This window comes from Corylus avellana, chromosome ca11 (assembly GCF_901000735.1).
Source record: "Corylus avellana chromosome ca11, CavTom2PMs-1.0".
In the NCBI taxonomy this organism is placed as follows: domain Eukaryota; kingdom Viridiplantae; phylum Streptophyta; class Magnoliopsida; order Fagales; family Betulaceae; genus Corylus; species Corylus avellana.
This window is the reverse complement of record NC_081551.1, coordinates 21,220,087-21,232,852: the sequence shown is the minus strand read 5'-3', so window position 1 is coordinate 21,232,852 and position 12,766 is coordinate 21,220,087. Positions and strand designations below refer to the sequence as shown.

Here is a 12,766-nt window from a genome sequence, read left to right as displayed (position 1 = left end):
GGTTTTTGTGGGGTTTAATCAACACGTTGGCAAAAAGTGGAGGGATGTGGAGAAGTTTCGCTTTTGGACGGTGAAGTAAGGAAGGGAGAGGGAAAGAGCCGCCTCCTAAAAGTGATGAAGAGTAAAGGGGAATATTTATCTTAAAGAAGCTCTGAGAATCAGTCTATTAATTTACAACAACCCTTTTATTTATCTTATTTCTCTTTCTATGGAAAACTTTAAATTAAATTTGGACCATTAAAAAGATTATAGTACAGATAAGAAGCACAAAATAATTAATATTTTTTAATTAGTATATGAGAAACACATGGGTTTGTAATAAAATTATTATTATTATTATTATTATTATTATTATTATTATATATCACATGCTCATAAGATACATAGCAATATTATAAAAAGGGTTTGAATAAATTTCTTAGATAAAATTTATGTCCTATTCAAAATGGGTTGAAAAATAGAATTTCAATTCAATCTATTAAATTAATATATGTTAAGGACGCCATTATTATAAATTCATATGAGAATCATATATTTTAAATTATATATCAATTTAATAAACTAAACTGCACAAAATTCCTCCAATACCATTTCTAGGAAAATTTCTATCTTTTATAAAAATGTTATTTCTATAGTATTCGGCTGCTAACAACTTTTGTTGGCCAAATGTCCATGAGTTCCCCAAAGAAAAATGTATTTGCACTAGAAGCCTTCAACTTGTTCTTAGAATGTTTTCTTCTTGTCCACTTGATGAAACCACTGATTGACATTTTTCATTAATTAATTCCATTAGTGAGCACGACTATGACTGTATGACATTAAATTGACATATTATTTATATCTTTCCAATTTTTCGAGAATAATCAAACTACATTAAATTGTAGGTCGGACAAGCCCAGGACCATGCATCTTAATTAAAATAAATACTCACAATCTCTTAATTATACCACAAACAATCATTAACAACAACACAATCTCCATTAAATCAACACATCAAACCACAACTTCAAAATATTTATTCAATACTCACATAACCCACACACTTGCTACTTTATTTGTTAAATTTTTTTTTTTCCCCTATTTTTCATGGCATTTGTTTATTCTCAAGTATTACACAACCTATCTCGAGCCACCTTGAGTGTTGAACCCAGCTGCTCAAGACAGATGGGTCGTATAGTCCATTTCTTAAGTAGTTTAGATTTCTATGAAATTTGAGTCACTTAATTGTAGTAAATCTCAATCATCATAAAATAAGATATGAGATTTATGGAAAATTATTGGGGTACTATGTATTTCATTATAGTACTCTTACTCACGTGGCAGTGAAAAATTAAGCAATCAAAATTTTTAGATAAATTTAATTGTTTTGTAATTAATATGATAAGTGTCACATGAACTATCATGTTAGTTTGTAAAGAACATATAATTAAAGATGTAATATTCCTAACAACACTCGAGATTTATAGCTGATTATGACAAGTGAAACATATCAAAATAAATATTCCAACCTTAACAATCACTTTTAACATTTTGAGTACAAATGATTTTCTTAAAACAAGCATTTGAAATTCAAAGATTATAGGATTTGAATTAAAGATTAATGGCTTATGGTAGGGCTGAGTGTCAATCGGTAATGTCGGTTTCGGTAGAAAAATTTTATTTTCGCCTTTCGAATCGACAATGTCGGTAAAGTCGATTATTTCACCAACTTATTCCGCCAAATTTTATTTTATTTCACATTTTGAACCGAATGGCGGTCGGTAAAGTCGGTGTCAGTAATGTCAGTATGTGGAAAAGTGGCAAATTTGTCGGTAAAGTCGATAGGTAAAGTCGGTTCAATTAAAAAACCTCTTCCGCCTATCGAACTGAAAAATTCTAAAAAAAAAAAAAAAAAAATCATGCCACCTATTGAACCAAAAAATTCAGAATAAACAAAATCATGCCGCCTACCGTCCTCCATCTAGTCGGTAACGGTCGGAAGTCGGTTAGTCAGTAATTTGCTCAGCCCTAACTTATGGCATACTCGATGAATAAACCCCGCAAAGTGAGCTTCATTGATCCATTTGGTTAGCCCAAGCAAGCCCACTTTCAATAAGCTCTCCAGACCGACTTAACACAACCAAGCCCAAATAGACGGCCGCACAAACGATAGAGAGATGTCGAGTCCACAATAGTTGGATGATTGCCACTTGGACTCCTAATGTCCATTAGTTCTCGACGGCAAAGGAACGTTTGCATATAATAGAGGGAGGGTCATGTAATGAAATCAATTATCACATGCACCCTCCCCCCTACCCAACTAAGTGTAGAAAAACACTCACTCACGAGATACACACTATTTTATTACTGTGCACAACAATGATAAACAATATAATCGAAAAGAGAAAGAGTCGAGACACAAATTTAACGTGGTTTGGTAATGTGTTTACATCCATAGAGAGTGCAGCTGTATTTTAATATTAATAGTTCATTGTTACATCATAACATATATATAGAAAAACCCTAAACCCTAATTGTACTAGCGTATTTTGAAAATTCTCAAAATACCCCGTACATGAACATCGCAACTCCACTTCCGTCTACTTGACCTTCTACTAGTGTTCTAATATGAACCACTAGTTTCAACACATCATTATGGCCAAAACACCTTTCTTCTACTAATATTGATTTAAGCATTGGAGTACTTTCGCTTAATTTTCCTTCTCTTCACATGTTCTCTCAATTAAAAATTTAGCGTGCAATAAACTGATTATTCGGCTCCATTATAATTATAAAACTCACAATATTTGTTTTAAAACAAGATATTTACTATTTGCCATGAAGTGAGTCAAAGATATATATCTCATTTGACTAAACTAATTAATAGAAGTGCATTTATGCACGAGAAGGACCAAACAAAAATAAATGTTAGCTACTACCGCGTATAGCATACCAATATTGTCAAATGTCAACCCTTTGACACCCACGTTTATCAACATTTTTGATTGCGACCCCTCGAATCATTTTTTGGCAATTTATCAAAACATTCCTATCACAATTATTGTCCAAACAATGATAGGATGGTTGTAAGTTGTAACCCTTTTTTTTAAAAAAAATCAAATTTAGTCTTTTAAGTTCTCACGTTATTTCAAATTAGTCTATGAATTTTTAATTTTGACAATTAAGTCCTTAAATTTCTCTTTAATTTAATTTTAAATACTCAATTTATCATATGATGAATTAACAGTGTGCTATGTCACGTGAGTTGGTTGATGTCACTACATGTATTATGTGACACATTTGAGTGATGATAAATATCACGCCGGGCGTGCATGACGACTGATTTAATATTTTAAAATATTAAAATATAATATTTTAATATTTTAATTATAAAAAATAAAAAATTTAGCCGGTCGTACACGGCGTGATATGAATCATCACTCGACACATTTACTTTAAATTTGATATATATATATATAGAGAGAAGGGGGGTCAACTACTCTTCATTTGGTGGGAGGATTGCCCCTCAACAGACAACAGATGAGGGGTGGTGATGGGCCACTCTTGTAATGGGCGGCCTTCGATCAGGCTTCTAACACATTAGGCCTAAATTTTATTTGAACAAGTGGCTTTCATATTTATTTATTTATTTTTAGGTCACTCATATTACTTCTTCAGGCCCATAATGATGTGAATCTGTGATCCTTGCTGATTGTACCCAAAAGGACAAGGGATCTCATAATATCAAGGTTATGTTTGGTACGAGTATTATAAAAAATAAATAGCTGTTATTAAAAATTGAAAAAGTGGAACGGACAACTCATTATTTTTACAGGTTTTCTCTATTTTTCATTACATCTTAAAAGAAGAAGGGACGCCAGCATGGGTGCATAGTATTTCATGTTGGTGTAAATATTAACTAAAAAAATATTTTTTTTTTATAAAGTGTTGAATCAAAAACTTTTGATTACTGTTCACACTAGCGGGAGGCACTGTCACGCTGACGTGCGTAATATCACCGTTTAAAGAATCACCAAAACTGCAACTGTGATTTGGAATACAATCCTCTTTATTTTAAATGAAATAAATGAAAAATTCAAAGTTAATATATTTAACTGTTTATATAAAGTAAATGTTAGGATGTAGGCATTAGATGTAGGAAGTTTAAATTCTAACAATTAGAAATGAGTGGTTAATAAATAATAATAAATATCCTGAGCAAAGAACAATTTATTTATTATTTCTGGGTGAAAATTGCGAGCCAGGAAAAGGAAGGAGACGAGTGGTTAAGTAATTATTGGCTTCTGGGTTCACCAAAAAAGAAAAAAAAAAAAAACATCAATAGGGAAAACCCAGGTGAGCTGCTACTCTTCCATGGCTTCTCTTCTCAGTGTACCACCCACTGCTCCTCTGCGACACAAGGTGATTTTGTCATTTCACTGTCTGAAAGTCTCGCACCAATTCTTCCTTTTTATAGCTTTTTAAGCTGCAACAAATCGATGATTTTCTTGTTTTATATTTGGCTGATTTAGGGTAGAGCTCAATTTTTTTTTGGGGGGTAATCATAGCGCAAAAGGTCATAAATAGAGAAAACTCATCTGGGTTTTGTTTTTGGGGTAATTTTAGCAGTCTCATTTCTGAGTCAAATTGGTCTTTGGGTTTTGACTCCATCTTTTGTAATGGTTACAGTAGGTAGTGGGCAGGGAATGGTGCCATCGACGTAACCAAACAGATTGCCACCTTTAAGATGAGGGACAATTTGAGGAAGCCAAGTAGGATAATTGTCTTGAGTGAGCTTAATGGGATTGAAATTTTTGAAGGTTACAATGGTAGAAGTTGAGGGAACGGTGGAAGCCATGAGAGGGGAGGTTTGCGGAAGAGAAGAGGAAAAACCAGGAAAAATAAAATAAAAAAAATTGACGTTAGTCTTTTGGAGCTCTGATACCATGTGTAATCTCAAGAATATCTGCTGTGCTACCTTACCTTCAATTGGTATAGGCAGTTTGTATATATGGAGAGAATCGGTTTACAATGTTACTGCAAGATTGTTACATACTTGCTTCTAGGATTACAATTCTATCTTGAACTATTTACAAACAATATTATCTCATCTAAAGAGGTTGTATTTAAACATTCCTCTTATCTTGTATATCTTGAATATTTGAATTCAAAATTGTTGATGAGGGATTATCCTTTACAGATAATAATGAAAAGGAGAAATTTCAGATTGTTGCACCTCTTCCGTTTGCTGTTGATATTTCACTAATACATAATAGAGGTATTTTAGGATTAAAATACTTAGAGATAATATAGAATTAGAGATAATATTATCATTAGAAGTAATTTATTTCTTGATTTGAGAGGTGTTAGGGTTCTTCGAACTACAACTTCCTTCCACTTCCATTGCAGGTGAATCGTGTGGGCGTCATCATACCACACAAAAGTTACCAGACTAGTGTGAGGAATGGGAGATTGCATGGGCTTAGTTTGGTGACAAAAGCTAAGATGGCTGTTGAAGGAGACGTACTCGAGCAAGAGTCAGTTGGTGCCAATGATAAAAGTGGTAATTCTTCTTTTCACATTCCAGCAAAAAGGTTGATAGTAAATATAGATTATTATCCACCAAAAAGGTTGATTTGTTTTTCTTTTGGCTGCTATTGCTTCAGATTATGGAGTTGTGAGTGTTCACCATGTTGGAATTCTCTGTGAAAACCTTGAAAGGTCGCTTGAGTTCTATCAGAATCTTCTGGGTATGTTATGTTACTTTTCCATGCTAATGTTTGCTTGATATGCTCTGTTTAATAGGAGAAGATAATTTTGACAGTTTTTTTTTTTTTTTTTTTTTTTTCAATTGTAAATTAGGTCTGGAAATAAATGAGGCCAGGCCAGATGATAAGCTCCCTTACAGAGGTGCTTGGTTGTGGGTGGGTTCTGAGATGATTCATCTGATGGAGCTACCCAATCCTGACCCCTTAACCGGACGAGCTGAACATGGCGGCCGAGATCGTCATACTTGTATTGCAATTAGGGATGTTTCTAAGCTGAAAGCAATCCTTGATAAAGCTGGTAAGTTTTACTTTTCTCAAGTTTGTCAGCTTTTCCTAGTAAAACAATGTCACCATATAGTAGAGTTTTGAAAAAGTGAGCTTTTAAAATAGAAAAAAAAATGTGACTTTTTAGCTAAAAATAGAGCAAATTTGTTAAGCCGGATTTGAATGCTCTGATGCAAAAGGGAGGGGTTCACAAAAAACAAAAGACGACGCTTGGTTGCAGCTCTCTTTGGCTAACAGATCAGCACAGAAGTTAACTCTGTGCCAGTGTTGGATTGAGGCAAAAAGGGCGGGCTTGGGATGACTTGGACATCTTGAGTTCGATTCCGCACTATAAGCTTCTTTAGAATACCTGATACACGGTTATAGCGGATGGGTTGTATATCTGGAGTTTACTTCCCAAAAGCTATTAAAAATAAATAACAAATTACGATTATCAATCTCAGAGGGGGGGTTAGGACTGCTTGGGCATCCAGTTCAACTTGAAGTTGTCAGATTCCAAGATCAGTGCCAATGAAAGACCCTTCCTTAAAGTTTAAACCCCCATAGTTCAGCTGCTATGCATGTTGTTACTCCAATGTGAAAGGAGAACCCTTAACCCATTCCCATTGTAATCTCCTAGAATTCCCTGCACCCATCCAGGGTTCCCCTTTAGCTGGCCAATCGGTGTTAAAAGTTTGAAGGTATTTAAAGAATGCGTATTTTTTGTTCACTATGTTTTGCAGGTATTACCTACACACTTAGCCGTTCTGGGAGGCCAGCAATCTTTACACGAGATCCAGATGCAAATGCTCTAGAATTTACCCAAGTGGAATGACTGAAATATTTAAACAGATGCAGCAGGAGCTTGTAATATCAGCCAAAACTACATGTACAGATAATTGAATAACTTAAATAAATGTAACCTACAATGGTTTTGTAAGCCATTGGTGTTGAAATTGCTATATATACAGAGTAATGGGAATTATATGAGCCAAACCAGCTTGTTCAGCAGAACATATAAACATATTTCCAAGGTGGGGCAGACTTAGCTAGAATACCATCATTATCTTGTAATTGGTATCAGAAAACATGAAGATAAGGTAAATGGTAACCGGAAGAATTCAATGGATTCTTGTAATCTAGGCACGTGAAAATGTCACACGTGACCTCCACTCCTGAATGGCAGAACGTAATGTATGGTTTGGAGTCAACGTAAGATGGTGGAGTCTAAGCTGTGTCACTGGTGATACATTATGTTTCTTGAGCCATGCCTTGATTGCTTCATACTCGTAAGTAAAACCATCAGCAGCAATGTGTGGGTCATGCATGATTTCCTGCGTTATGCATGGAGGAAAGCAGTACATGATGAGATGCATGCATACTCTCACATAACAAAGTTTATGAATCAAAACCTATCTAATAAAGAGCAATTTTTTACCTGTAAGATTGGACAGAAGTAGTGGTTTGGTGCATAAATATTATCACTTTCTACTTTCAAACTTCCATTTGCAAGTTCACTAAGTCTTTTGAGGACTGGCAGAACTTCGGTATCAAGATCTGGTCTATCCCTGCATCTGGGTTCTGAACACTTGAGAGCAATTCGAGCTAATTCCTCCGTTTCAGCCAACGGCCAATCTCTGATCGACTTATCTAGAATGTCAGGAAAGGAGCCGTTTGTAATGGCATTTTCAACAATCGATAGAAGCCGATTTGGTTGTCGACCTGTTAACAATTGGAGGGTCATGACTGCAAAGGCATATAAATCTGATTTGGGTCGGATGGTTCCTGTTCTCAGATACTCTGGGTCCATGTAGCAGAATGTGCCAGCAATGATTGAGTCTCTGTATTCCGTGATGTTGTCAGGCACAACATCATTAAGGAGTTTAGCGAGCCCAACATCCCCAATTTTGCTCACATAATTTCTGCCTAACAAGATATTACCTGGTTTTAAATCTCGATGAACAATTGGCTCTGGCTTTGAGTTATGTAAGAATGCAAGTCCACAACCTATTTCAAAAACCGACTGGAACCGAACAAACCAAGGAAGTGGCGGTTTTCCATTTCGGTGGAAAATATAATCCTCCAAACTTCCATTTTCCAAATATTCATAGACCAGGGAACCATTCTCAGGACAGGCTCCAAGCAACAAAACCACGTTGGGATGGCGTAGCTGGCTTAGGACTTCAATCTGCAAAGAATTGGGAGAAAACATAAGGAAACGCTTGCATCATAATTGCAGCAACAAGCCAAGATTTAGGAAATTCAGTACCAAAGTAATTTGCAATTGAGTATTCATTGGAAAATGCCATGAAAAGCACAGGTTACCAAATTCAACAGGAGTTCTATGATTAATTAGTAAGTCATTTGAGAATCAGTTTGACTGGTGGCATTCCCGGTATGATACAAGGTTAAAAAAAGGGGCGTAAAAGAAAACTGAAAAAAAAAAAAAAAAAAAAAAAAAAAAAGAGCATGTAACAGGAGGGTGTGCCGGCAAAGGATTCAAATGGAGACAACCTATCTCGGCTAACTACTTAGTTTCACACTGTTTCACTGGGGGGAGGGGAGGGAAAGGAAAAGAAAGGGAACATAGGGGTTTTCCTATGTTTGGTTGGGTGGAATGGGAGGGAAGTGGAGGGAGATCAAAGGTATTCCCTCCCCCTCCTGGACCAACATTTTGTTTCCACCCAAATGCAAGGAAGAGAAGACAGAAATACCATGTTGCAATGTTTAATTGTTGTAGGGCCCACAAAACAATCTCCTTTCTCTCCCATTTCCTAGACAATCAAACTCCATCTCCTTAAGGGAAAATAACATTCCCTTCCTTCCCCTTCCCCCTTCTTTCTTTCCTTTAGCTTCTTTCCCCCTATTGCAAGCAAACATAGGTTAGGCAATTTTAGGGAGCTCAATGGACAATGTGGGGAGATTTCCCTGATATTCATGATATTGTAAGGATATTTGACTTGGAATAAATCAGAGAGGATCCTGAACACAGTGAGTTTTTGCACACTTTAATTTCTGAAACAAATTCAAGAACTTCAACAAAGTACCCAAGATAGTAGACAGACAGGAGAGATCAACTTGTTTAGAAACATAACTGTGACTGAAATTTGAAAAGGATTACAAGCAAAAGGTACCTCTTTCAGAAACTCCTCTTTCTTGCCAACTGCGTCATGGCTTAGAACCTTAACAGCTACTGGGGTGTGATTAAGAGTGCACTTGTAAACTTTTCCATATCCACCTTCACCAATCACATTATCCTGAGAGAAGAATTCCGTTGCTACCTCTATTTCATTTCTAGTATATCTTCTGTACCTCATGTCATTAGAGAATAGTGAATCAACAATTCTCTGTTTCTCTATGGACTCTTTGAGGGCATTCCATTCAGCTATCTGCCTTTCATAAGACTCTTTAGCCAGTAAGCGTTTTGCCTCTTCAACCTCACTTATAGCTTCCAAATACTTAGCTTTCTCTTCAGCAGCAATTTTCCTCAAAGTTTCTTCTCTTTCCAGGGTGGCATTCACTCTTCTAGCATCTTCAAGGCATTCAGTAGAAAGTAACTCGACCTGCAAATCGAAGAACCAGTGGTAAAAGGGTCCATGGTATGTGATGTGAGATAGTCCTAACTTCTTCTCCAAGATCCTTTTTATAGGTTCACTATAAATCTGCAAATTCGCTAACATAATACAAAATTTTGGATGTCAAGTATACTAATGTGATTTTGAAATATATTACAAACCGGGTTAATACATAAAAGAAATCCTAAAATACTGATTTTTCATTTAAGTTTGAAACCCTACATACCTACAGATCTTTGGAACACCATAGAATGATCAAACTCACACAATATTATTATTTAATAATTATTATTTTGCTAAGAGATCGCACTCTTACTTTGTTTTTTGCATGAACCAGCTCTTCACACGCTCGTTTGTACATGGTGATGGTATTTTGAATTTCTAGTCGCAGTTCTTCTTCTTCAGCCTGCACATCTGACTACACAAAAGGCACTTCATATTATACCCAAACAAAGAAAAAATCTACAATAGAATATGCAAGTGTTCTAAATTTCTCAAAAATATTTTACCTGCTCCATTTTTGTAGAGAAGGAATTGCAGCACTTAATAGTACTAGTTTCAAAATCATCTCCAAAGTTGTGATAATTCCTTTCCTGAACTACACTGGCATTTCTTAAAGAATCAATATGTGTTGATGCTAGAGAATTTAAGTAACTAAGCTGTGACATTGATTCTCTGCAGTTGTAGTGAACTTCCGGTTCTACAGAAGGAGAATGAAGCCCCGACATTTGTTCATTAATGTCACTAGAACCTTCTCCATATACTCTTTGAGTATGCATTTCACTATTAGAATTGGTCTCTGTAAGAGGAACAGAAAATAGAATAAAATTAAAGACATGACAAATTTGTTGCCTGAAATAGCATGCACTTACAACTTACCACTAGTTGATGAGGTATCAGCTGGATTTTTGACGGTTTTGTCTCTAGATACAATATAAATATCACAACTGCCTGTAGCACATCTCAGAACATCTGCTGGTACCGCTGGTCCCTTTACGCTCCTAAAAGAAATTGTGATAAATCTCAGAAGTAGCACCAAAACAGTTGACGTAGCCAAAACTTGCAAATCAATTTGTGCTTCTACATATAACCTTATAAACTCTCATGATTAAAACCCTCCTGATAAGTTACTGTGCACTCTTACAAGCAAAGAAGCAGCATATGTACTAGACTAACATAGTTTCTAACACTGATATCTTCTCTTGAGTTCTACAGGTGTTCTTAGGTTGCACCCTCTGGTGTCCCCAACAAAACTGATATTACTCGTAGAAAATAGCACAACACTGTTTTCACTATTAGATATCACAGATAGATATATTTCTAACCCTATAGATTAGAAGTATCATAAACATTTAAGAAAAAGAATGCATGGTACTTGGAGTAAGAACGATACCATACCTCCTAACGAAATTTGAGGAGCAGGAGCCGAACACCAAACTCTTAATCCCTGATTCAGATATATATCTAAGAAGTGCAGAAGCGGGATCATCATCTTCCAGCAGCAAAGTTTCCATCTACAGTAAGTTACACAATAACATTCATGCTTCCTCACAAGCTGAACATGAACAGAACCTATATTGGAGAGACGACGAGCTCACCTTATTTGTCTTGCATAGTTTCTTAAATGGCACAAAGATTTCTTCAAAATTTGCTTTCACGTCCTCCATGTACATTGCTACCACACTCTCATCCAGTTCTTCAATAGGGGTACGCTCTCCCGCTGTAGAAAACACGAACCCGACGCGGTAACATTGAATTAACTCACCATAGCACATCTTATGAGTTATCAAAATCAGTGTCCAATTTCTAACACCTTTCGACCTATGATCACCTAGAGTGTCCAATTTCTAACACCTTTCACTTGTGATAGTGCTGAGATAATGAATATAATCCATTTAATTAAGAATATCAGTAATGATTTTAAGAACTACACCGCAGAGTTATCCTAAAAAACCTAGAGGATTCTGATCCATTACCTACCTACTTTGTATTTTTCTTAGGGGAATTTGGTTAATTTCAAAAAAAATAGTAGCCATATAGCATCTTGGAAAATTCACCTTAGCAGAAGTACGTCATGATATTTAGCACAATCTGGTACACATTTTAAATTCCTCAGGTCTTTAATACTGAAATATCTAGTTTCCCTTCTTTTCTCACATTTTCTTAGCAGCCAAGCAAAGCCTTCTAAACAATTAATCCAAGAAAATCAGCGGAATATAGGACTTAATCAAGCTTACAAGGAAAACATTAGAATCTTACAATACATTTCGGTTGAAGTGAAAAACTCCCAAGTTTTCATTTTTCACAACACTTACTCGGCAACCGAACAGAATCAGAAAGAAAGAAAGAAAAAGTACTTGGAGTTGGGATTGAGGTGATTTTAGGCATGACGTGGACTAAGATAAACCGATCAGCTTGGGGCATGAGATTCTCCACCGCCCACCGAACGGCGCGTCGGCTTCCCTTGCCTCCTCCGCCGCCGACGCTGCCGTTCACGGCAACTGCCACGGACGTCATCGTTTCGTCGCCGAGTCAACGCCACCGCAAGGCCCAGGTGGAGCTGTAACAAACAAAAATAATTGAGTTCGAGAGGAGCTTTTGAAGTTAAACAGATAGATCTTAAGGCTGTCTTCGTGGACTGGGAAGTTCGCTCTCGGCTGACTTGGCAATGATAGGGAATTTTTTTGTTTTTATTTTTATATTTTTTTTCCCTAAAAATAAAAAATAAAAAAATCTGAACCGTTGGAAACTATTTTCATGCATTTAAGAATATTTTATGTTTTGTATTGCTGGTAAATATTTTTGTTTGAAAATAAAAAATAATAATAATTTTTTAACAAATATAAGCTCATAATTTTGGAAGAGCACTACCCAAAATCCAAATTGCATAGCTCCTATATATCTTCTTTGTTCAATTATTTTGAGAAATATACAAAAAGAGAACAAGAAAAAAAAAAACTCACTTAACTAAGCCACCAAAATTTGAAAGGAAAAAAATGTTCTAGGAATTTTTGAAGTATGACTTTTTATCAAATTGCCATTTCTTAAAGTATTAATTGTTATAAAATAGATCATTTCGCCTTCCTTTCGTTAATTTTATAATCATTATTCTAATAATTCTCTTTTAGTTATTATGCATTTTCATCGGGCTTATCAACATTACACTCGGTTTTTCATTTT

The 12,766-nt window shown here is 35.6% G+C and overlaps 2 protein-coding genes across 2 annotated transcripts; one reads left to right on the top strand and one right to left on the bottom strand.

Moving 5' to 3' along the window:
- The first annotated feature begins 4,243 nt into the window (after positions 1-4,243).
- LOC132165386 (glyoxylase I 4) lies at positions 4,244-6,975 on the top strand. Its single transcript, XM_059575921.1, has 5 exons — positions 4,244-4,401; positions 5,389-5,542; positions 5,646-5,729; positions 5,842-6,045; positions 6,755-6,975. Exons 1-5 carry the CDS (start codon positions 4,354-4,356, stop codon positions 6,844-6,846), a joined length of 582 nt encoding a protein of 193 aa, XP_059431904.1. The 5' UTR covers positions 4,244-4,353; the 3' UTR covers positions 6,847-6,975.
- Positions 6,885-12,192, bottom strand: LOC132165383 (U-box domain-containing protein 34). Its single transcript, XM_059575917.1, has 9 exons — positions 11,944-12,192; positions 11,185-11,306; positions 10,985-11,100; positions 10,466-10,587; positions 10,096-10,385; positions 9,903-10,004; positions 9,146-9,574; positions 7,450-8,199; positions 6,885-7,345 (listed from the first exon to the last, which is right to left on the bottom strand). The coding sequence occupies exons 1-9, from the start codon at positions 12,101-12,103 to the stop codon at positions 7,151-7,153; spliced, it is 2,286 nt and encodes a 761-aa protein (XP_059431900.1). The 5' UTR covers positions 12,104-12,192; the 3' UTR covers positions 6,885-7,150.
- Positions 12,193-12,766: the final 574 nt, after the last annotated feature.

Excerpts from the sequence above, each read along its gene's own strand:
- LOC132165386 (XM_059575921.1), top strand. The coding sequence starts at position 4,354 with ATGGCTTCTCTTCTCAGTGTACCACCCACTGCTCCTCTGCGACACAAG. Across the intron at positions 4,402-5,388 it reads CTGCTCCTCTGCGACACAAG|GTGAATCGTGTGGGCGTCAT; the intron begins GTGATTTTGTCA and ends CTTCCATTGCAG. Across the intron at positions 5,730-5,841 it reads GTTCTATCAGAATCTTCTGG|GTCTGGAAATAAATGAGGCC; the intron begins GTATGTTATGTT and ends ATTGTAAATTAG.
- LOC132165383 (XM_059575917.1), bottom strand. The coding sequence starts at position 12,103 with ATGACGTCCGTGGCAGTTGCCGTGAACGGCAGCGTCGGCGGCGGAGGA. Across the intron at positions 10,386-10,465 it reads TGATACCTCATCAACTAGTG|AGACCAATTCTAATAGTGAA; the intron begins GTAAGTTGTAAG and ends TTCCTCTTACAG. Across the intron at positions 7,346-7,449 it reads ACTTCTGTCCAATCTTACAG|GAAATCATGCATGACCCACA; the intron begins GTAAAAAATTGC and ends TGCATAACGCAG.